At 40.6% G+C, this 25,745-nt stretch overlaps 1 protein-coding gene across 8 annotated transcripts in view; it reads left to right on the top strand.

The window, feature by feature from the left end:
* LOC149449311 (ELAV-like protein 2) overlaps positions 1-25,745 on the top strand; it is a 231,504-nt gene that overhangs the window by 55,468 nt on the left and 150,291 nt on the right. For 7 of the 8 annotated variants that reach the window (XM_089693410.1, XM_089693409.1, XM_089693408.1 and 4 more), the window contains one exon: positions 19,608-19,698. The exons of the other annotated variant lie outside the window; for it this stretch is intronic. In XM_089693410.1, the coding sequence (XP_089549536.1) occupies positions 19,627-19,698 (72 nt within the window). In that variant the 5' untranslated portion in view covers positions 19,608-19,626. The remainder of the gene's footprint in view (positions 1-19,607; positions 19,699-25,745) is intronic. 8 annotated transcript variants of the gene reach the window in all.

Below are 25,745 nucleotides of genomic sequence, written 5' to 3'. Positions count from 1 at the left end.
TATAGACGCCGAGAAGGCTTTTGACAGGGTTGATTGGGGTTTTATGTTTGATACGTTAGAAGCCTTGGCACTAGAGCCCAAAAAGCTGAATTGGATAAAAGGACTAAATAATGGACCTGTGGCAGCGGTAAAAGTTAATGGATCCCTCTCGCTATCATTTAGGATGTACAGTGGGGATCGAAAGTTTGGGCACCCAAGCTAAAAATTTGTATTAATGTGCATAAAGAAGCCAAGGAAAGATGGAAAAATCTCCAAAAGACATCAAATTACCGATTTAGACATTCTTATAATATGTCAACAAAAGTTAGATTTTATTTCCATCATTTACACTTTCAAAATAACAGAAAACAAAAAAATGGCGTCTGCAAAAGTTTGGGCACCCTGCAGAATGTATAGCATGCACTGCCCCCTTTGCAAAGCTGAGACCTGCCAGTGTCATGGATTGTTCTCAATCATCGTCTGGGAAGACCAGGTGATGTCAGTCTCAAAGGTTTTAAATGCCCAGACTCATCTGACCTTGCCCCAAAAATCAGCACCATGGGTTCTTCTAAGCAGTTGTCTAGAAAACTGAAACTGAAAATATTTGGCGCTCACAAAGCTGGAGAAGGCTATAAGAAGATAGCAAAGCGTTTTCAGATGTCAATATCCTCTGTTTGGAATGTAATTAAGAAATGGCAGTCATCAGGAACAGTGGAAGTTAAAGCAAGATCTGGAAGACCAAGAAAAATATCAGACAGAACAGCTCGCAGGATTGTGAGAAAAACGATTCAAAATCCACGTTTGACTGCACGATCCCTCCAGAAAGATCTGGCAGACACTGGAGTTGTGGTACACTATTCTGCTATAAAGAGATACTTGTACAAATATGGTCTTCATGGAAGAGTCATCAGAAGAAAACCTCTTCTACGTCCTCGCCACAAAAATTATCGTTTGAACTTTGCAAATGAACATATAGACAAGCCTGATGCATTTTGGAAACAAGTTCTGTGGACCGATGAGGTTAAAATTGAACTTTTTGGCCGGAATGAGCAAAGGTACGTTTGGAGAAGAAGGGGCACAGAATTTAATGAAAACAACCTCTGTCCAACTGTTAAGCATGGGGTTGGATCAATCATGCTTTGGGGTTGTGTTGCAGCCAGTGGCACAGGGAACATCTCACAAGTAGAAGGAAAAATGGATTCAATAAAATTTCAGCAAATTTTGGATGGTAACTTGATGCCATCTGTGAAAAAGCTGAAGTTAAAGAGAGGATGGCTTCTACAAATGGATAATGATCCTAAACACACCTCGAAATCCACGGGGGATTACATCAAGAGGCGTAAACTGAAGGTTTTGCCATGGCCTTCACAATCTCCTGACCTCAACAGAATTGAAAATCTATGGATAGACCTTAAAAGAGCAGTGCGTGACAGACAGCCCAGAAATCTCAAAGAACTGGAAGACTTTTGTAAGGAAGAATGGGCAAAGATACCTCAAACAAGAATTGAAAGACTCTTGGCTGGCTACAAAAAGCGTTTACAAGCTGTGATACTTGCCAAAGGGGGCAGTACAAGATATTAACTCTGCAGGGTGCCCAAACTTTTGCAGACACCATTTTTTTGTTTTCTGTTATTTTGAAAGTGTAAATGATGGAAATAAAATCTAACTTTTGTTGACATATAAGAATGTCTAATCTGTAATGTGATGCCTTTTGGAGATTTTTCCATCTTTCCTTGGCTTCTTTATGCACATTAATACAAATTTTTAGCTGGGGTGCCCAAACTTTCGATCCCCACTGTACAATGCTATGACAGGGATGTCCACTGTTTGTTTTATCACTAGAACCTATTTTAGCAAGGGTCAGAATGTCGATATAGGAGGAATAAAATTAGGGGATGTGGAGCACAAGGTAGCATACGCAGATATGATTTATATAATCCTAGAATAACATTGCCTAATTTAATGAAAATATTAAAAATACAGCGAGCTGTCAAATTTGAAAAACCCGGCAATATCAGAGATTTAAAATATCAACATTCCAAATCCAGAGAAGTTGAGTCTTCAAAAAGCGTTTCCATTCACTTGGAGGGAAAAGGAAATAGGCTACATGGGAATAAAATTAATGCCCTCAATAAAAAGCTTATACCAGGCAAATTACATTCCTTTAATAAATGAAATAAGATGAGCTGGGAAGACTTTCAAAGAGGGGGAGCTTCTTGGGTAGGTCGTATAAATTTGGTAAAGGTGATCCAAAAATTCTTAAGTTTCAAATTCTTCCAATAAGCCTGCCAGGGTCCTTTTTTTTGAGTAATAAAGAAGTTGATACTTTTATATGGGCTAATAAAAAACCAAGAATTAGATATGATGTATTGTGTAGGGTGAAAAGGAATGGGGGATTAGGGTTGCTTTAATTTTAGGAAATATTTAGCGCAAATACAAATAGCACAAATAGCAGATTGGACATTTAATTCACTAGGGAAAGGATGGGTAAGCATAGATGAGAATATCAGTCCTTTAACAAAAAAATGTGTTAAATGTCTGGGATAAATTTATAAGCAGAAAGGATGGAAATATAATTCTGTAATGATTCCTTTTGGTGTGTACGGAGTATTTCCTTCCAGGGAAAGAATTTTTGGTAAATGGATTAAAGATAAAAATGTAGGTTAGAAGTATAGTTTGGTTAAAGGGAATTTATACACGTTTCAAGAGTTAAGGGAAAATGATTTATTTTTCAGATGAGTGGCGATATGGACAATTAGGACATTTTGTTGCATCACTCCCTCATCCACTGAGGAGGATATGTATCCATTTGAAAAATTGCTAAATGCGAATACAGCCCCAAAACAAGCCACCGCTAGGATATATACGTTTCTTTGACATGGAGGGATCCGATCCTCCTGGGTTCTTGGAAAAATGGGAAGGGGAGCTTGCAACAAAATTGAATGAACAAAGGGATAAAATATTTAAATTACACATGAGGTGACAAATAAGGGCACAATGACACACATGGTGGGATTGCCCAAAAATACAGGATATTTGGAAGGAAATAATTCATGGTTTTGAGGAAATTAGTGGGACTATCATACCTATGGACCCATGGAAGTGTATATTTTATCTTGAGCTTGCAGGCAAGCAGGGTAAAAACAGGTTGCTTTACCACTTAGTGCGGCCAAGGGTTTGATCCCAAGGTTTTAGCAAGCTCTGGAGCCACCAAGAATAATTGGTTGGTTAAATAGTGGAAAACATTTTTAGGATGGAGGAGCTGTCATTTGGAGGAAGATAAAGTGGAAGAACTTAAAAAAAAACAAAAAACAAAAAAAAAAAAAACGTGGGGTTGTTGGTTAGAATATAAAACATCTAGGAGATACTTGGAACAAGTTGGGAGTGTAGGAGGAAAAAGCTCGGGTTTAGCATGATGCAAAATTTGAAAGTAAAAATGTGTGTAAGAAGGAAAGGGGGGTAGTAGTGGGAAATAGGGCAGGTGATAAGTAGTTGTAAAATGTGATTGTACTGGTGATTGTGAATTATAACGGCTTATGTTTTGTATTGGAAAAGTTAACCATAAAAATTATATTAAAGGCACTGCACTTCACCCCAAAAACACCATTCCATGTGGGGCTGTTCAGCATACAGTATGGGTAAACTTCATATTGAAGGAAGGATGAATAGAAAAATGTACCAAGACATTCCTGATAAAAATCTGCCATCTACCAGGATGATGATGAAATGAGGGTGGTCATTTCAGCAAGACAATGATCCCAAACACAGCCAAGGAAACTCAAATTGGTTTCAAAGACAGAAAATAAAGCTGCTAGAATGGGCCCAGCCAATCACTGACTTGAATCCAATAGAACATCTATGTAAAGAACTAAATATCAGACTTCATAGATGAGGCCCGCAGAACCGTCAAGATTTAAAGGCTGTGTGGAAGATAAGGAAACGCCTTGAAGCTGTCAAGTATTTTGTACAGTTATACATTAAATTTCAGTTATTAAATACTTTTTCCTTGTGTCATTCCATTTTATTACACGTGATGGGAGTCACTTTGGGTGGGGGGCCCATGGAACCCAGCTCACTTTGGAGAGGTGGGGAGACCCCTGTCTCAGCTCCCCATATTTGTCTTGTGTGTAAATCACCCTGTGCCTGTTAGGGGTACAGGGTGATCTGTCCTAACATTGTGTTGGTTTTGTCTGACTGTGTAGACATGTTTAGGAGTTGGGTGGGGTGGGGTGGGGGTTGCTGATTGTTTGACATATGGCTGCATCCCATTGTTCTATTGTCTGGCTTGGGAGCAAACTATGGGATGTATTGGGGGGGGGGGGGGGGGATGTCTCCATCAGCCCTCCCTCCTGATGGGACTGTGCTGGTGTGAAATTTGAATACCTGTGTCTTATTACTAAATGTAGATTGCCCTGCCCTGTGTCTTTATGCAGGGAGGGGGGATTGTCCCCTGAGTGTATATATCTTGTATCTGTGTTCAAATAAAGTAGTCTACCTCTGGTTTACTTCAAATCTGGTGTAGTCTGGATCTTGGGGGTACCAATAGCCAGATTCACTGGTCTCATGTTCCAGAGCCTGAGAAGCAGCTTCTTGACTGAGATACCCAGTCATGGGTGTCTGGGGTCCGTTACACACTACTTAATTTCTGAACTTGTTTTGGTTTTTATTTATGGATTGCATGGGTTGTTACCGATATGTAATAAATGTCATGCCAGTAACACTTTTCGAAATATATTTACCTAGAAAAATGGTGTTCAATACTTATTTTACCAGCTGTATCTGACATGGTATCAAACTATATAACATGAAGACCTTAATGAAAGATTTTAGGACTCACTGTTTTTCATAATTAGCTGGCCAATTGTTTTGATCAGATAAAACCAGTGTGGTATGCAGCTAAGTTAATATGTAAAGTTTAAAAAAAAAAGATCCTTCAATATCTGTATGCAGTGGTAAGTATAGGGATCAGAATATCTAATCCATTCTCAGAATGAGATGGATATATATAAATATTCTATAGGTTGAATCTGGTACATATTAGATGCAGAAACCAAATTTTTAACTACCTCAAGTCCGGAAACTAACCCCCCCCCCCTTTCACCTTTAGTTTGTTATAAAATTTGACAAATCATTCTTCATAAACTTAGGCCAAAATGTATTGTACTTTTGAGGCGCTTTCAAGTCAAACTGGGACTTTTGAGTTTATATAACAAATTTCAAGGAGTGGAAACATTTATTTTTCGATATACTCCCTTGCTACAGTTACTTATCCCAGCGTTTAATGCCTGGAAAGCTTTGTCATAAAGATTTCGGTACTCCTGAAACATCCTAGGACAGCCTGCTTCACTTTGTCAGTGTTGAAATGCAGAAAGGTTTGTCTCTTCAATTTCAATACAGGACATATATCGATAATCCACGATCCGGTGTTGAATGTTCACAGGAATGACTGCTGTGGGCTGAGAACCACCACGGCTGGGATAGTTGCTGACTAACATATGGCCATCTTTGCAACGTTTACACCATTCAGATGCAGTGGAGTGTCTCATCGCTGTTTTGTGCTTGAAGTCTTCTGTAGACTGCGGGTTTTATGCCTTTGTTCACAAGAAACTTCATCACCACACGCTGTTTCATGCATGCACGAACACTGTTATCTGTCATCTTGATTAATGGTCTCTGGACTGGCCTGTGACTTTTCTGCCGCCTATCAGTAATGGGACACTTGCCACTTACTACTGCGTGTAGTACTGCCTAGCATTTTTGTACCTGTAAATTAAAATTAAGTCCTGGTTTGACTTGAGCGCCCCCTACTTGAAGGGTGTGTGGGGAGGGATATAAATTTTTTTTTATAGTAGTTGTACTAAAAGATGAGACTCTTTATCATGGATATAATAAAGTATAATGCACAATGCTGGTAAACGTTTACTTTAAACTGGGGATGTCAGTGACCCCAAGTCAGTTACCCCCCCAGAGTCAAAATGTCCGCCGCAGTCCTGCCATAAGTCGCTGATCGCCGCCATTATTAGTATAAATAAAAATTAAAAATCCCAGTATCTTTCCCGTCATTTGGAAACGCTATAACTTTCATGTAAACCAATTAATTTACACGTATTGGGATTTTTTTTTTAGCAAAGACATGTTGCAGAATGCATTTTCGATGAAATTTGTGACAAAATTTGATTTTTATTTTTTTTTTACTGGACATGTTTTATAGCAAAAAGTCCAAAATATTGTGTTTTTTTTTTTTTCTCAAAATTGTCAGCCTTTTTTTTTTTTTTTTATAGCACAAAAAATTAACGCACAGGTGATCAAATACCCCTGAAAGAAAGCTCAATTTGTGGGGAAAAAAAGGATGTAAATTTAATTTGGGTGCAGTGTTGCATGACCGCGCAATTGTCAGTTAAAGTAACGCAGTGCCGTAACACAAACCTCTTCTGTAACTGCTTCCTGACCACCCTACAGCAGAAATACTGCTACAGGGCGGCATGGGTACGCAAAATCACATACATATATACATATATACATATATACATATATACATATATATATATGTATATGTGATTCGCGCTCCCGTGGTTTTCACGCCCCTACCAGATAGCGTCAGATTGCCCGTCAGTACACCAGTCATCACATTTAACCCCTTGATTGCCAGGAGCACGCTCATGTACAATAAACCTCCAATGCTAGTATAGTGTCTGAACGGGTCAATATCTTTGATCAGGTCAGCACTATACCAGCGTTCACATTAGTATAGCGTCCCCAAAAACGCAGCGTTAGCGGGATCAGCCCCGGCACCTGCCAACACCTGTTTAGCCCCTACGCTTACCCCCCCCTTCTCCCCCAGCAAGTGCAGTGTCAGTAGGTCACTGTCACTTGATACATTGCATACAAAACTGCAGTGTTCGCAGAATCAGGCCTGATCTCTGTTAGCACTTGCCGGTAAATTTTGATGACTCTCATATGCAGCAGAGTGCCAGTACTAGTGCCGCTCTACCTTTTGGTGAACTGTCGAGTACCAGCTGTCTAGTACATCCTGGTCTTTCACATACCTCCTTGATTTTTGGAGCTGTTTTTCACGGAATATCTGTATGCGTTGATTGTGGATCAAAGCAGTTTATATGCACAACAATTTATTGCCGCCAACCCAAATTCAAACCTTGCCAGACCGTTCGCATGGAAACTCATTACGGTTTTCAAATTTACATTTTTTTGGGCCTAACCCTCAACATGGGCATTACTAAAAGAAATGAATTGCTGTTCTATTGGTCCGCAGACCCGATTCATCATATGCCGTGTTCTCTGCTGCCATGGCCAGGCATAGATATGAGAGTATAATGTGTTTTATGCATTTCAGCGACAATACACTGTCATCCTCGGGGTAACCCTGAATTTGACCAGCTCCACAAAATTCAGACCCTCGCAAATCACCTTAACCTAAAATTTGCAGATGTCTATACTCCCCAGCAAAACATCTGCGTTGAGGAGTCCCTTATTCATTTTTCTGGCTGCCTTGCATTCAAACAATTTCTCCCCAGCAAGCGTGCCAGATATGGGGTCAAGATGTAGAAGACCTGTGAGAGGACAACAGTCTATACTTATAAGTTTCGGATTACCGAGGGTAAAGATAGTCACTTGGAGCCCCCTGGATGCCCAGACTACATGGGGAGCAGTGGCAAGATAGTTTGGGACTTGGTGTCATCATTTCTCCATATGGGGTACCACTTATGCGTGGACGATTTTTATTCAAGCGTGCCACTATTTAGACATTTATTCAATCTTGGAACTGGCACTTCTGGCAAAGTGTGACCTAATGGGTGCTCACCATTAGAAGTGGGTGGATGCAGGTGGTATATTCTAATGGTGGGCATACCACACACTTTTTCTGGCAGAGATTTCTTATTTTTTCATTCAGTCCACTGACTGCATACAAAAAAAAATAACATAGCATATATAACCAAGGACTAGCGATGTACTGGTACATCACTGAATTTGAATGATTATACCAGGATGATGCCTACAGCTGCAGGCATCATCCTGGTGTCGTTTTTTTCAGCCGGTGATCGGCTTTCATGTAAAAGCAATCCTAGTGGCTAATTAGCTGCAAGATTGCTTTTACAAGCAGTGGGAGATGTCTCCCCTCCCCCGCTGTCTTCCACGGCCTTCTCGGGCAGTCCCGTGCCATCAGGGGAACCTGAGAATGCAGCCAGTGTTTTTGCCAGCTGACCATAGAGATGATTGGAGACCAGAATGGTGCCAATCATCTCTATAGACTACAAGCATTTCATCACTTCAGTTTCGCAGGATATAAACAGCGCCATTTGTAAATTGGGAAAGCATCTGATCACACCGATTTTGGTTTGATTAGATAATGTAAGGGCAGAGGAGATATTCAGAGTCTGATAGACCCCAGATTTCTCAAAAAAGAATATGACAATGCCCATTGAAGTAATAGGGGTTATTTGTATTCCCTGTTATAGCATTAAAAGTGATAAAAAAAAAAAATGAAAGGTATAATGTAAAAATAATAAATCAAAATAACTAAAAAAAAAAAAAAAACAAATTGCCCCTCCCATGCACGCACACCTGTGTGCACAAGCCTTGACCCTGTGCCGTTATGTAAACAGCGGTTGCACCATGCATGTGAGGTATTGCCATGAATGTCAGATCAAGGGCAGTAATTCTAACACTAGACCTCCGCAAATCTAAAATGGCTTTTAAAGGCTTTTAAGGTGCTGCCTACGGATATTAAAAATGTTTGCAGTTTGTCGCCATTGAACTGGGCATGCGCAGTTTTAAAGCATGTCATGTTTGTATCTACTCGGCATACCATTATCTTTTATATTTTACCAAACAATTGGCCAATATATTGTGTTTTTCTACATTAAAAGTAAGTGTTTTTTTTAAAAAAATTGCTTTTGAAAAATCGCTGCGCGAGTACTATGTGCCATAAATTGTAGTACCCACCATTTTATTCACTAGGGTGTCTGCTTTAAAAAAATATATAATGTTTGGGGGTTTAAATTAATTTCCTAGCAAAAAATACTGATTTTTTTTTCATGTGAACAAAAAGGCTTGGTCTTCAGGTGGTTAGAAGAGTGAATGTGTGGCATAAACTTCTAATGCTGGGCATAAAACGCCCCCACCCCCCAAAATGACCCCTTTTTGGAAAGTAGTCACCCCAAACTATTTGCTGAGAGGAATGTTGAATCAATAATAGAATTCATTTTTTTACCACAAGTTTTTGAAAATGACAAAAATAAATATATATTTTTTTTTTACACAAAATTGTCACTTTAATGATTTACTGCTCACACATGCCATGGTTATATGTGGAATTACTCCCCAAAATACTTTTTGCTACTTCTCCCAAGTATGGGGGTACCACATGTGAGAGACTTTTTGGCAGTCTAGCCAAGTACAGGACCCCAAAATCCAATAAGCACCTTCAGGCTTTTAAAGGGCTTTATTTCCTCATTACACTTCCAGACTACCTATCAGTTTCCATGAAATGCCAGGATAGCACCTAACCCCCCCAAATTACCCCTTTTTGGAAAGTAGACACCCCAAGGAATTTGATAAAAGTATTTTGCAGATCTCATTTGTTGCCACAAGTTTTTGGAAAATGAAGAAAAAAAACAAAAACATATTTTTTCTCTTTTTTTTTTTCTATTTCAAAACCTTTTGAGAGAAAAATGAGATTTGCAAAATACTCACCATGCCTTTTTAAATTCCTTGGGGTGTCTCCTTTCCAGAAAGGGGTCATTTATGGGGGGTTTGGGGGCTATCCTGGCATGTCAGGGCCTTTGAAACTGTGATAGGTAGTGAGGAAGTGTAATGAGGAAGTTACGCACCTTCAGGCTTTCAAAGTGGTCATTGGATTTCAGGCTCCTGTATGTGGCTAGGCTCCCAAAAAGTCTCACATATGTGGTATCCTCATACTCAGTAGAAGTAGCAGAATGTATTTTGGGGTGTAATTCCACATATACCCATGGCTTGTGCGAAAAATAAATCATTTAAATGACAACTTCGTGTAAAAAAAAAAAAAAAAAAAAAAAAAAAAAAAAAAAGTTTGTCATTTTCCAGAAACTTGTGGAAAAAAAATAAATCTGCCATGGACTCAGTATGCCTCTCGTCAGATAGCTTAGGGTGTCTAATGTCCAAAAAGGGGTCATTTGAGGGTGTTTGTACTATTCTGGTATTTTAGCACCTCAAGAAATGTGATGGGCAGTCAGAAAGTAAAAGCTATGTAAATTCCATTATCTATATCATAGTTTGTAGATGCTATAACTTTCACACAAAGCAATCGATATACACTTATTGGAATTTTTTTTACCAAAAACATGTAGCAGAATACATTTTGGCCTAAATTTATAACTAACTTTGAGTTTACTATGTATTTTTTATAGCTGAAAGTAAAAAATATCGTTTTTCTTCAAAATATTTGGTCTTTTTTTGTTTATAGCGTGAAAAATAAAAAGCGCACAGGTGATCAAATACCACCGAAAGAAAGCTTTGTGTGAAAAAAGGACGTAAATTTCGTTTAGGTGCAGCATTGTATGACCGCGCAATTATCAGTTGAATTAGTGCAGCGCCGAGTAGCAAAAAGAGGCCTGGTCATTAAGGGGGGTAAATCCTCAGGAGCTCAAGTGATTAAAAAAAATATCTCAATTTATTTGTAAAATATGAAAGCGGATGTTACGGCAAGTAAATGGATACCCAACATGCCACGCTTTAAAATTGCGCACGCTTGTGGAATGGCATGAAACTGTGGTACTTAAATCTCCATGGGTGATGCTTTAACAATTTCTACAGGTTAGCAGTGTAAAGTTAGGAGGCCTAGTGCTAGAATTATTGCTCTTGCTCTGGCGGTCGTGGTGATACCCCACGTGTGTGGTTTGAACACTGTTTACATATGTGGGCATGGCCTACATATGCGTTAACCACTACGTGCGAGAATGGGGAGACGGGGGCATTTTAAATTTTTTTACTTTTAAGTTTAATTACTTTTATTCTAATCACAAGAAATGCATGCATCCCTTTTGATAGAAATAATTAGTGATAGGTCCTCTTTATGGAGAGATATGGGGTCAATAAGACCCCACATCTCTCCTCTACAATGTAAAGCATTAGATTAAAAACAAAAAAAAAAAGCATTGATCTAGTGCTTTAACAAAAAAAATAAAAAGAACAGGAACTGACATTGCTTCGGTCTTCCAAGGGCATAGATGAGTGATGGCCATCTTTCCTTCATCTCTATGCCCAGCACCGAGATCGATGGTTTCTCAGGTAAGGCTGAGAACTACCGAGCGGCGGCCGGTGGCGGCGAGGTTTTTTCGGCACCTGTATCGGTGCTTTTCATTTCGGCGCATCCCTACTATATCAGCTTCTAGCTTCTCTGGGGTCATATGTTAAACTTCCCTGCACAGAGCACTTAAAGTAATTAACCACCTTCCGCCCGCCCTATAGTACAATGACGGGCGCAAGGTGGTTCTCTCGTTCTGATATGACGTCCTACCATTCTCACTGCGCATGCGCGGCTCAGGGAGCGCGCAACGATCGCCGGTGCGCTGTGTCCCTCGGACACAGCGGTTCACGGAAATAGCCGAAGATGTTGGCTCGGTCATGTGATCAGCTGTGTCCAATCACAGCTGATCACATGTAAACAAGGAAATGCCGGTTATCGGCATTTCTCTCTTCTCGAGCTGTCACGCTGACATCTCGAGAGGAGAGGAGAGCCGGTAATCGGCTTTCCGTGCAGGGGACATGTACACTGATCATCAGGGCACTGATGATCAGTGTGCCCTGATGATCAGTGTGGCCCCAGAAGTGCCAGTGCCCATCAGTGCCACATATCGGTGCATACCAGTGCACATCAATGCCACATATCGGTGCCCATCTGAGCTGCCTTTCAATGTCACCCATCAGTGCCAGTCAGTGCCGCCTAACAGTGCCATGTATCAGTGCAACCTATCAGTGCCCACCACTGCAGCCTCATTAGCACACATCAGTGAAGGAGAAAAATCACTTATTTAAAAAATTGTATAACAAAAACTAAGAAAAAACATTTTTTTTTTCAAAATTTTCAGTGGTTTTTGGTTCAAGAAAAAATAAAAATCCCAGAGGTGATTAAATACCACCAAAAGAAAGCTCTATCTGTCTCAAAAAAATAATTTCATATGGGTACAGTGTTGTATGACTGCGCAATTGTCATTCAAAGTGTGACAGCGCTGAAAGCTGGAAATTGCCCTGGGCAGGAAGGGGGTATAAGTGCCCTGTAGGCTAGTGGTTAAACGAAATTCCATTGTTGACAGACATGTAATATTTACCTGCTCTGTGCAATGGTTTTGCACAGAGCTGCCCTGATCCTCCTGGGGTTCCCCGCCGGCTCTTCTGGCTCCTCCTGCCTTTGGAGTGCCTCCACTCATGCAGACTCAATTCTTAGCTACATTATCTGCTTCTGTTGACACTGTGTAGCTTGGCCCCACTCCCCCCTCAAAGGTTGTGATTGATTGTATACTGTGGGGGGAGGGTGGTCTCAGGTTTTATAGAATTTATGAAGGTGAAAAAAAAAAAACCCTTCAACCTTTAAATCATGAGACATTGCTCCTCTTGTTCACAAGTTGTCTTACTGACATGTATGAACAGTGTACCGAGCTACATGTGTGCTGCACTGTTTATACTGACATGTAAACGGTGCATTCTGTATGCAGGGCGACTAATTGGCTGACCAAGTAATTGATAAATTAACTGCTTTTGATTATAATCGTTTGATTAGTTTCAGCCCTAAAAGATTTGAGACTTTATATAAAGTCTTCAATTATTGCATGTTCTCTCAGCTAAAGAGAAGCAAATCTTGGAATACAATTCAAGTAACACCGTACTTTTCAATGCAGTTCAAATGAGAAATATACATTTCTGCCACTAGGGGCACTGCAGGGGAGAGGCTCCCATTCAGTTTGCTTGTGAGCTCCATCTTGTACCTTCTACAACTGGATGATGGTTTGGATACAGTAGATTTCTGTCCTCTTAGGCCCTATTTGACAGGTAAGAGGGTAGATTTCTGAATTTTTTTTTTATTTTAGACCTTTAAATGGATCATATTAATGTTCACCATCATAGCATGAGGTTTACCTATAGTCTGGTCCGCAATTTTTCTTTTCCACCTTTCAGTAAAATGGTGGGACCACAATCAAGAGTTTGGAAACCTTTCCATGCTCCAATTTCTGAACAAAGCTGCAATTTGCAGATATTTTTCAAATGCTACAAGGATGAGAAAACACATCCTTGCATGCCAGAGGTGCCCTAAGACTTAAAAAAAAACTTTATGGAATTCATGAGGTCCATAATGAAAATTCAAGTATTTCTCATTCCAGAAATACTTTCTGCTACTTCAGGATCTTTAAGGAAGTGTTACAAACCACTGCCTCCCAAAAATACACAATCTCTTCATAGATGAAATGACACCTGAAAATCAGAACATTGATCAAGCGCTTCATAGAGCAATACATATATGCCTCTGGATCAGCATTGTCAAGAACTGAAAATGAATATTGGCAGGAAGCTTTTGAAATGAGGGAAAGGGGGGGGGGGTTACCTGATTTTATGTTCAGTTGAAATGTTCTTTACAAATACACTAACCGGCCTTTTTATTAGGTACACCTATTCAATTGCTTGGTAACCCAAAATGCTAATCAGCCAATCACATGGCAGCAACTCGGTGCATTTAGGCATCTAGATGTGAAGATGACTTGCTGGAGTTCAGAGCATCAGAATGGGGAAGAAAGGGTATTTAAGGGATTTTAAACATGCATGGTTGGTGCCGGACGGACTGGGCTGAGTATTTCAAAAGCTACTGATCTGGGATTTCCACACGTGAGTGTACAGTCCTTATTTTCCCATTTGTAATAAAATAAATTTCTAATGGCTTCACATTTTTTGGAAATTTTAAATCTCTAAAGCAAGCTCCTGTTTGCAGCAGTATTGTCAATCTAGGGAGAGGGTTATGTAAGGCCCACTCTCACACAATCGGACCCATGTGGTCTGCTTGTTGGTTTTTCAGGCCGACCCAATCGGGTGGGTTGGTAGACATGTTTACCAGCCCCCTTCCTTTCTTTGAATGGACATGGGGAGTGATCAGTACTGGTTGCTCATGTATACATTCATCAAACTGTATTTATTATGCTTTAGTTTGTAAATGAATAGGAACCTTAAGTCCCTTTCTCTGTCACGAGACGTCTGGTCTGTTTAGACCTCTGATATCTCTAAAATTGTAAAGATAATAAGTAACAAAACAAAAAAAAACCGCCTCATTCACACAGGGCATACTACAGTGCATGCCCCTTCGAGGCCGTGTTTACCTGCATGGGGATGCACAGGTGTTCTGTGCATTTCCATGCAGGCAGTCCTATTGATGTCAATTTGGATGTGGCTATTGTAAAAACACAGCTACTGCTGCTAATTTGACATCTGTGTAGGTCTGGGTGTTTTAGCTTTTATATTAGGAACTTAACAGGAATTTTGTAAGTTTTTTGCCATATATGTATCCAGTAATTATTTTAGTGCATTTTTGTAGAATAAAAATAGAGCATAAACATTTGCGCAGCTATTGAAGGGCTTAAAAAAAAAAATCATGCTATACAAATAAAGCGATAGCCTGACCGCTGTACATCTCACCTGGCCTGAGTGGTTAGGTAAAAGCAGCCACAGCTGAATGCATCCAAGCCATGCCCTCAACATGTTTCGCCCTGCCCCGGTGATAAAGCCCTGGGAGAGGGTGAAACGTGAGCATGGCTTGGGTAAATCGAGTGGAGGCTGCTGCTACCTGATAACCATTCTATAGCATGCTATGGGTCTGGACAAACCTTTCCCCAACCTGCACCCTCACTAGTCAGTGCTATCCAATTTGTAAGGAGTTGTTAGCCCGCGGGGGGCCACTAAGCATTTATCGTGGGCCTAACAAACAGTGGCACCTTTTTTTTTTTTCTACAGGTCAAGTGCTTTCAAAAAATGTATGGTATGGGGGGGGGGGTCTTTTACAAAACTCTAAGCTGGAAGTGACAACCTTCAGATTTTCAGTAAATTCTTTTTATTTTGCGCACTTTCAGGTTCACAAAATGGTGCAATTTAAAATGTACAAATATTTATTAGGTAACTCAATACAGTTTTAGCTTTTATGTTTAGTAGTTAGCAGGATTTTTGAAAGTTTTGCCATATATGTATTCTTTAATAATTTTAGTGTTTTTTTTTTTAGCAAAAATGGCGAATTGAAAAACATTCGCGCAGATGTCACAGGGCCTTAAACTCAGTAGCACATTTATTATACTAGTCTTGTGCTTTCAGAAAATGTATGGTTTGGGGGGTCTTTTACAATATCTGAAAGCTGTAAGGCAGGGGTAGGCAATCTTAGAGGTTGGAGATCTACCTGAACAACATGGGAGAAGTCAAGATCACCGGGCAGAGTGTCGCCTCCTCACACCAGATTTACACCTCTAATTGCTGTACTATCGTGTCGCAATTGACATTTATGGGTTTAAATCAGGTGGTGAGGAGGCAACATATTGCCTTCTCAACACCTGTCAAACACTCGGATTGCTTTTCAGAGGAGCCGCAGTGCCTGCTGCACTTGTCAATGAACCCTTAGTTGCATTCAGCAGCACCCCCCAAGGGCTCGCTCACACATAGTTGAGGGGCGGTAAAACCCTGCGGGAGTCATGGTTTTACTGTCCCCAATCCCTACCCCTTTAGCTCCTGAGGCAGCAGCCAAAAGGTGTACATATGCCGCAGCAGGAATTAAAGCCCCTGTTGCTTTTGATGGGTGCTACCACCTGCCAATTACAACTCATTCACATCAATGGGACCACTTTGAAAGCGCCCCGCAACTGCAGGGGGGGTCCAAGGGGTTAAAGTAGGTGGTAAGAAAGCAACACAATGCTGCCTATGTTAACTCTTTTGCTGTACTGCAGAACGTTACAGGGCACTTGCAGAGCAGCCTCATTCACCTGAATGGGTCACGCTTGGCAGGTGCTACACCCACCAACCATGACAGGGTCTAGAACTCTTGTAGTTGTGTCATGTGTACACCCCTGGCCACTGCAGTTAAAGGGGGGTGCAGTTAGGGTGGTTAATGTCATAACTGAGGTTTTACTACCCCTCTGCAAATGTAAATTAACCCTTATTCTGAACGCCCTATAAGTCTGCTTTCACACTGATTTGCTGCAGTTTACCTGCACTGCAAGTGCAGCACAGTGCTACTGACCACTTTGGGTTAGCTGTGCTTTGCCATAGACTTCCATCCTGAAAGTGTAGTGCGCTTTCTGAAAATGCCCCAAACCCGCAGGATATAAGTAGTCTGTCTAAGCGCAGTAAACATGCAGGTACACTGTACTACACCTGCAGGGTGGGTAAACAGCAGCACATCAGTGTGAAAGTAGCCCTATACTATTATGCCCAGTGTATTGTTTTACACTGGCCTGAAGATCTCTTCTTTCCTGCTGCTGGCACCACTCTTGAAACACTAGCTGGGATTAGAGATGGATTGCAGTTTGGGACAGCATGGGACAAGAGCCAGCACTACAGAGGAGGCAACAGCTTATGCGGCTCTTGCTTTCTACTACAGCTCCAACTTTAAAAGTTGTCCCTCTGCATTGATGCTCTGGGATGGCAGGTCAGCAAGCCCAGACCTTGATCTACCAGTAACCTGGCTGTGATCTAGTTGCTGGCCACCACTGTAAGGGCTCGTTCACACTTGACTGTTTTACCAACTCTTGCCAAACGCCCCTATAGCGTTTGGCAAGCGTTGGTCCGGCGTTTGCGGAACGTTTTTTAGCGCTCGTCAAACGCCTCATGCGCGGTTCAGCGGCGGTTGCTAGGTGTTTGCCAAGCGTTAAAAACGCCCTACAAACGCCTATAATGAAGTTTGAATGGTGTTACCGCTCTGCAAACGCCCCGCAACCACACTGCAAACGCCGGCCGGGTGTTTGCGGAGCGGCACCATAGACTAGAATAGGACGCTTCAACGCCTCCTGACTCGACCAGAGGTGTCCGTTTTGCCGTGACGCTAACACTCCCGTTAGAACAGCACCATGTGCTGCAATGTGCAGAATTGTCTGAGGCATTTGGGAAGCGGTATAAACGCTTCCCAAACGCCTTTCTGCCACCTGCACACAACGCTAGTGTGAACGTAGCCTAATGGAAAAATAAAAAATTGCAAAAATGGCCTGACCACTTGAGTTTAAAAGTGGAGTGCAGGGCCTGGCAGAGAGTCTTAAAGCTACTTTTTCTGTTTAGTTTGGGTAGGAGATCTAACCCACTCTCCCTCTGTTAAGAATGTATTTTTGTGTTCTAGTTTGTGAAGTTTCCCATCACCTCCCCTCCCCACAAGAAGGAAGGAGGCAACTTCTTTAACAGGAACATAGATAGGAATAACAAATTGCATAATGTATTTCTTAGAGCTGTGGTTACCATTCATTGTACTAAATAGTGTAGTCTTCAGTTTTGATTAGTGCAGTACTGTTTGTGGCATTTATTGGAATGGTAAAACTGTAAATTATTGGCACATGAACCAAACTTAAAACTGTAAGGAGCATGCATTTTGCAAAAGCAAGATGTTTGATCGTTTCTAGAGGAGGTTTTTTTAGCTGTAAAAAGGCTCTAACTAAAAAACGCAGCAAACTGGCGTTTGGACGTTTTTTGAGCAGAAATTTTTTTGGAGGGGTTAAAAAAACGCTCTAAACACTAATGTAAAAACACTGAAAAATTGCGTTATCTAACTTTACACAGCTAACGCTACCAGAATTCTTAAAATATCCAGTGTGCATGGAGCCTTATTCCTGTCATATTTACTCCAAGAAAAGGGTTTTACAGGTAAAGCAAATATCCTAATTTTGTGTTCTATTGCTTAGTTGTCTAGCCAAAATATAAAGTAATACTAAAGCTTTGTTTTTTTTTTCTCTCAAAATAACAAACATATTATGCTTGCCTGCTCAGTACAATAGTTTTGCACAGAGCAGCCCCAATCCTCTTCTTGGATCTTCTGCTGGCGCTCCTGGCTTCTCCCCTCCAGTGAGTGCTCACCATAGGAAGCCACTTCCTATTGTGGTCACTCATGCGGGCTTGCTCTGGAACTGGGCTGTTTGCGTCTATTCAGACAGTCTTGCTCAGCTGCACTTCCCGCTCTCTGTTTGCAAATTTTGACTGACAGCAGCAAGAGCCAATAGCTCACACTGCCCTGAGCTGGGAGAGGGGAGAAGAGCTGCTGCAGATGTACACAGCGCTGGACCGGAATTGGTCTCAGTGACTAATGGGGGGGGGGGGGGGGCCCAGCGGGGGCCCTGGGCTGCATATAAAAGGTTGGGGAAGTGCTTAGAAAACCCCCTGTATAGTTTTTTGGTTATTCAGCACTACCTCTTCCTGCTCCACTGTCAACAGTTTCACAAGACAGGAAGGAAGAACCTACAACAGGGTGACAATAAAAATGTGATGGGGGTTCCAGCTTTTTTTCCCCACCAAAAAGAAAAACTTATTTGCTGCTGGAAATGTAACTCATTTCCTGGATGACAGTGTAGCGTAAATCTCTTCAGGGCTCCGGATGACATTCAAATACCACAGGGGGTACTAACCCTTTCCTCAAATACCTAGCTAGGCAAACTTACAATATGTCATCCATATTTGCCCTGCCCACGTATAGACAGGAGAAAACTTGATATTTCCAGGAAAATTGGAGATTTACATGTTAAGCTGCCAGTTTACATGTTAAGCTGTTGTCCATTTTGACGTGTTTTTTCCCCATAAATTGCTTAGTTTGAGTTTCGCTAGTTTGTGTTGGGTACTTTGTGTGGATGAAGTCAGGATATGTTAATCTACTATTTTTGATATTGATGCATTTGATCAGGTTGCAGAAATACTTGCAGTTAGCTGTCAGTGGTAGAGCTATATGGTTATGTAAGCTATATTGATATGCATTATTTTGCTTGTAAAAGAAGATTGTCTGCACGGTTTAAGGTCAAGTTATATCATCCCAGATTTTGGTTCAATACTAGCTTCCCAAACCTTTAGAGTAATTTGGAGGAATTTCGGTTTGAGGTTTCATGCGGTTATTTACTTCAGCACCTACTTCCAGACATTCTCCTTGTGAACAGGCACAGCTGCTCGGAAACTAATTTTCAAGGAAAGGTGTTGACAGAAATGTGGTGGCTGCCACTGCTAACTTCTTTCAAAACCTTTTTTTACTATACTACATTGCAGCTTCATCTGTTCATGTAACTGCTCTTGGTGAATGTGCCCATGTAGGAATCATTGTGGTGTTAGCCAAGGGAAAAATGCATAGAAATGGAAAGATGACTAAAACGGCAACATAGCGGCATCATTTTCTTTATTATGAAAGTCCCAATTTGTTACGGCAGTCACTTATACATAATGCACACCCTGTAAAAGGCAATATACCGTGATTTTAATGCTGATGAAAATATTTCAAAGCTTTCAGATATTAATGTTAATATTTTATGCAAATCATTCCTAAGGCACAGGCTATTAGAGCCATGCAAATAAATCTTGGGAAAGGAAAACTGTAATACTGTTTTTGCATTTTCTTGTTAATCTAACATGCAGTACTTTTTTTTTTGTCCATATTGCAGACGGCAACTCCAAACTAACATGGCAGTCAGACTGTGTGATGTGGCTTCTCTGCTTAGAAGTGGTTCGTGGGCAGCAGAGCCTTGGACTGGGGTCTGTGGGATTTTCATTAAATTTATTTTATATAGGCTTTCAGCTTGAAGAGGCCATACCAAGACTAACTTTTTGAAAGCGGATAATGACCGTGCAGATGTGTTCTGCTGTACTGTTTCATGGACATGGTCCTTACCAGTTTAAAGGGTAGTGACACACAATAGACTCCTTTTTTACAGGCTTCAATGTCAATGACCATTCCAGTTTTTTCAGATTCAGTTGACATAATTGCTGTGTGCCAGGTATTTGTAAAATACCATATATTTTAGTAGTATAGTATTTTTCAGTTTCAAATTGATTGTAACTGCATTTGATAGTGGCTACAAGAAAAGCGATGCTTAAATGTTGGCAAGAAAGGGCTCTTTAACACAAGTGGCTGGGGGGCATAGAAACTATAAACAGTAGAGCCAGTCAGGGCTGTATACATGCTAAGCATTGCAGCTGCTGCATTTTTAACTCAAGGTGCATAGTTTGAGCTTCACCACCTGCCAAACTCACCTATTGAGCTCAATGGGGCTGCGCTGTGACCTTGTGCAATGCACACAATTGCAGCTTGGTAGTACAGCATTACACGTTAACTCAGGTAGTGAGGTGATAGAACGCCTCATCACGGTCTGTCAATTGCTCTTTAGAGGGCATTGCAAGTTTAAAAGAGCTTGTCCAAACAGATGAGTTGTGTCCTCACTTGTATTGGACTAGAAAGTTTGTGATCATGCTTTGCTGTCTGGTCCCTCAACCTCCTGGGACATTTAACATGGGAACAGATACATGTCAAAAAAAGGTACTCCCTGTCCAAAAAAACCTTTCAAATATGTTAGAGGGGAAAGTGGCAGATTAGTGGTACCGTCACATTTAAAGTGATTGTAAAGGTTAAAATTGTATATTTTATAAATAACAAACATGCTATACTTGCCCAGATCCTCCTATTCTGGGGTACTCTGCCGAGTGCCCACCTAAGCAAGACACTTGCTATGGGGGCACTCCTGCGGGCTTGCTCCTGAGTCTGCTCTGTGTCCATAACACACAACTGTGATTGACAGCAGTGGCTCCCGCTACTGTGTAAGGCAGAGCCACTGCTCTTGTGCAGATCACTGGATTGAGAACAGGCTCAGGTAAGTATAAGGGGGTTTGGCTGAGGAAGCTGCATGATTAAGGCTTTTGCCTTAATGCAGAAAATACATTAAGGTAAAAAATATTTCTGCCTTTAAAACTACTTTAAGTGAAGTGTTGGAATTGCAGTCCTGATTTATCCATCAACATAAAGCATTTTAGAAGTGACAAGCATGTGTGCAGTTGCTCAGCAAAGAGCCATGTCTGTAAGATGCCCTTCTGAGCAAGGGCTTAGGTGCCTATTGCAACTTGTATTCAACAGGTACAGGTGACGGTTTACTAGATTGCAGAGGAAATGTGTGACACTACTCTTTGAAGCTGCAAAGGTTTTCATTTTGTGCTTCCGTTGTAATGTTTTGGTAAGGTCTCAAAGACCATTAGTGCGTGTTTTTCTGTTTCTCATTATTCTAAAATAAATGCATTTCTTCTAATTGGGTACTGTGCCTGTTACTCCTAACTGTAGAGATATGTACCTACTGTGTGAAAAGTTTTGTTGATCCTACCAAGGGAATATTCATTACTTTGTTAAACTTCAATACGAGTGTCATTTTATTCAGAGCAGATGGTCCTGTAGCTGAGCAATGCTATTATTTCAGCACACCCGGCCTAGTGCAGCTGTTCACTTGAATGTGGGCTTAATGTACTATTTGTGCCACCTGAACACATGTAAATTCAGAAAATGTTTCTGTAAGATCTGCTGTCTATGTGCAAAATATGCAAAAAAATTATCCATCCTAACCAATAGAGAATAGAATTAAATTAACAGGTTCTAATTATTAAAACTTAAAACCAGATTGGCTGCTATGGGATAACCCTTTAAAAACTTCTCTTTAGAAAAAAAAATCGGCAATTACAAATTCTGTAGCTCAATTTTATAAATATGGACTCACCAGTCTAGAGATCCAGCCCTACTGTCACCCGGATTGGTTCTTTGCTGGTCTTCAGGTGCCCAGAATCACCATCTTGGATGTGGGAAACCAGCTGTGATCTTCCTGGTGCTTCATGGCTGACTTTTCACTGTGCATGCTAGAGTAGTGCTGAGCTCAGTGGACCTGCAGCCTCTTTTTGACCTGTGATGAGGAAATGTGGGCTGAACTTCTGTTTGGATTGCATAGGAAATCTGAGTGGAAATGGAGTGGATACCGCTCAGAAATAAATGCCCACTCCAAGGGAAAAAAAACAAAACTCTAATAGTGGGTGAGGGTGGGGGGTGTTGAGAAACAAAGCATAACGTTGTCCCTTTTTAGGTGCAGTCCTGCTTTAAGTGATCCTATGCCCTGACTATGCACTCTATAAAGTATATTCTGAACAAGAACTATAACCATAGAAACTCATTCTCTGTGATTTTAAACACTAGAAGCTTCAAAGGTCATAACAGGCACAGAAATCTGTTTTTTTTTTTTTTTTTTTTCATAGGGCTCTTTCACATGAGTTAGCAGGGGGTGGTAAAAACAGGTGGCTAAACCAGTTTTACTGACTCCCATTCTGACAGGCAGGGTTGTATACATGCCATGGCAGCAATGCCTTGCTTTGTGGCCATGTCAGTTTTAAAGTGGAACTGCACTGCATCTGAGCGCCACAAGCAAAAAAAATTAAATTTAATTAATATTCAAAGCAAACTCATCCATCCATGTCTCTGTTATTTTATGCTGAGAAATCATTTTGAAAAACATCCACTGGCATTTCTGGCAGTGGCCATCTTGAGTAAGGGCAGATGATTCATGTAGCATTTACTTCCTGGAATTAATCTGTCCTTAGCTCAGGCATTGCCTGAGCTGAGAACCTTCCCTTCCCTCATAAAGACTGCTGGGATGTATGACATCATTTGCCTAGTCATTGAAACCAGAAAGTAACTGCAGAAATGTAAAAAAAAAAAAGTTTAAAACAAGAAAATGCTTTTTCCTATCCATTTACTAATGCTAACCACATAAGGATTTAAGATAGTCCATGTTGATTGAGAGCGAAATAACACTTTAACTCGACTTGCAGAGTTTGACGTGGTATAATCAGACTTGTCCATTGAGGTCAATGTGAGAGCGCTGTGGTATTTAACCACAGCCCTCCAGAGGATTTACCCCCTTCCTGACCAGGCCATTTTTTGCACTGCGCTGTTTCAACTGGTAATTGTGCGGTCGTGCAATGCTGCACCCAAACGAAATTTGTCCTTTTTTTCACACAAATAGCTTTCTTTTGGTGGTATTCAATCACCTCTGCGGGTTTTAATTTTTGTGCTATAAACAAAAAGACCGCACATTTTGTAAAAAAAACTGATGTTTTTCACTTTTGGTTATAAAAAATCATCCAGTAAACTCAGTTATACATTTTAGGCTAAAATGTATTCTTCTACATGTCTGGTAAAAAAAATCTCAATACATGTATATTGGTTTGTGTGAAAGTTATAGCTTCTACAAACTATGGTATATATATTGGAATTTACATAGCATTATACTGCCTATCACATTTGTTGAGGTACTAAAATGCCCCCCCTTGACCTCTTTTTGGAAAGTAGATACCCCAAGGATTTTGCAGACGCATGTTGAGTCCATGGAACATTTTATTTTTTGCCACATTTTTTAAATGACAATTTTTTTTTGTTTAGTTGTCACTTTAATGATATGTAGCTAGGCTGCCAAAAAGTCTCTTACATGGGGTATTCCCATACTCGGAAGAAGTAGGAGAATGTGTTTTGGAGTGTTATTCCACATACAGGTGAAACTCGAAAAATTAGAATATTGTGCAAAAGTTCATTTATTTCAGTAATGCAATTTAAAAGGTGAAACTAATATATGAGAGAGACTCATTACATGCAAAGCAAGATGGTTCAAGCCGTGATTTGTCTTAACTGCTTGCCGTCCAGCCACTGTAGAAAAACGGCCACAAGGTGGCACTGCTGGGCAAAATCGCGCTTTAAAAAGTCATTTTGCAAAACAGTTGGGGGCGCACACGAGGCGCATGCCTGCCCTACCCAGCCCGCCGATCGCGGCAGCGGGTGTCAATCACCGGGTCTCGGCCGGTCATTACCCACTGGGTCCCGGCGATTGCCGGCAAACGGTGACACAGAGCACAGCTGCATTGTTTACAATGCAACTCTGCTCCCTGTCAGTTCCTAACACACTGATCCTGAGAGCAGAGTTTGTTGCTGTGAAGTACACACCCCCGCCCCCTAGCAAAACACTCCCCTCACACAGTTAACCCTTTCATTGCCTAAAAAAGTTAACCCCTCCCTCAGTGCCATTAGTACAGTGTCAGTGGGTTTTTTTGCACTGATCACTGTATTGGTGTCACTGGGGATGTCAGTAACCCCAAGTCAGATCCCCCCCAGTGTCAAAATGTCTGCTGCAGTCCCGCCATAAGTCGCTGATCGCCGCCATTATTAGTAATAAAATAAAAAAAAAAACCCAGTATCTTTCCCGCCATTTGTAGACGCTATAACTTTCACGTAAACCAATTTACACGTATTGGGATTTTTTTAGCAGACATGTCGCAGAATACATTTTGGCCGAAATTTATGACGAAATTTGATTTTTAAATTTTTTTACTGGACACGTTTTATAGCAAAAAGTCCAAAATATTTTTTTTCGCAAAATTGTCAGCTTTTTTTTTTTTTTTTTTTTTTTAATAGAAAATAAAAAATGCACAGGCGATCAAATACAGAAAGAAAGCTCAATTTGTGGGAAAAAAGGATGTAAATTTAATTTGGGTGCAGTGTTGCATGACCGCGCATTTGTCAGTTAAAGTAACGCATCGATGTAACACAAACCGCTTCCTGACCGCCCTATAGCAGAAATACTGCTATAGGGCGGCATGGGTGCGCAAAATTTATATATATATATATATATATGATTTGCACTCCCGTGGTTTTCACGCCCCTCCCAGATAGCGTCAGATTGCCCGTCAGTACACCAGCCATCACATTTAACCCCTTGATTGCCAGGAGCATGCTCATGCACAATAAACCTCCATTGTGTCTGAAAGGATCAATATCTTTGATCAGATCAGCACTATACCAGCGTTCACATTAGTATAGTGTCCCCAAAAACGCAGCGTTAGCGGGATCAGCCCCGGCACCCGCCAGCACCTGTGTTTAGCCTCTACGCTTCCCCCCCAGCAAGTGCAGTGTCAGGTCACTGTCACCTGATACATTGCACACAAAATCGCAGGGTTCGCAGCAGGGTGGATTTGATTTAAATCAAACTGATTTAAATCACTAATCAGTAAGGCTCGATTTAAATGATGGTTTTCTACATAGACTAATTCTTGCTGGTATAACTTTAATATGCAAGTAGATGAAGATTTTTAGAATAACTTTTCATATTAGTTTTTTTATCCCCAGTTTAATAAATTAATCATTCATATTTGGACAACTTTTCTGTTGTACATAGGAAGGAGAAAAATAATCATTACCTTAATAATAATTTAAATATTTATTCAACTGAAACAATAACATTCCAGCATATGTTATTTGCTTAAACAAACATCCATGTTTGTTAACTAATTTGGCTAAACAAAATATATATATTTTAAGAAACTTAGACTGTCAGCCCCTTCCTCCTCACACTTAGTTTCACTTTCTTCTTGTGCAGATCTATTCCACTCCAAACAATCAGAAAAATATTGTTTCTATTCTATTCACTGAACTTCTTGAAACTTAGCAGTGAAGGGGTTGATTCTGTATTCATAGGTTTGTAGAAGTTAGGATTAAGGTCTTTTTCTTAACTCTGTTCATGTTATAACATTTTTGCTGTGAAGAAGAGGCATGTGATCTCCGCTGAGTCAAATTCAGTTTTGAGAACTGCAAAAGTAAACCAAGCATCTGTGATAATATCTTGTAGGCAGAGAAACTGCCCAATAATCTTACAAAAACCTCTGGAAGAGCATGACATTGTGAATGGATTAATGGAATTTATTTACCAAAAAAATTAAACATATACAGCCTT

Source organism: Staurois parvus, unplaced genomic scaffold (genome assembly GCF_062004578.1).
Source record: "Staurois parvus isolate SC_StPar_1 unplaced genomic scaffold, SC_StPar_1.0 ptg000632l, whole genome shotgun sequence".
Classification (NCBI taxonomy): Eukaryota; Metazoa; Chordata; class Amphibia; order Anura; family Ranidae; genus Staurois; species Staurois parvus.
Note: the sequence above shows the minus strand (reverse complement) of the source record. Positions and strands in the feature narration are given on the sequence as shown.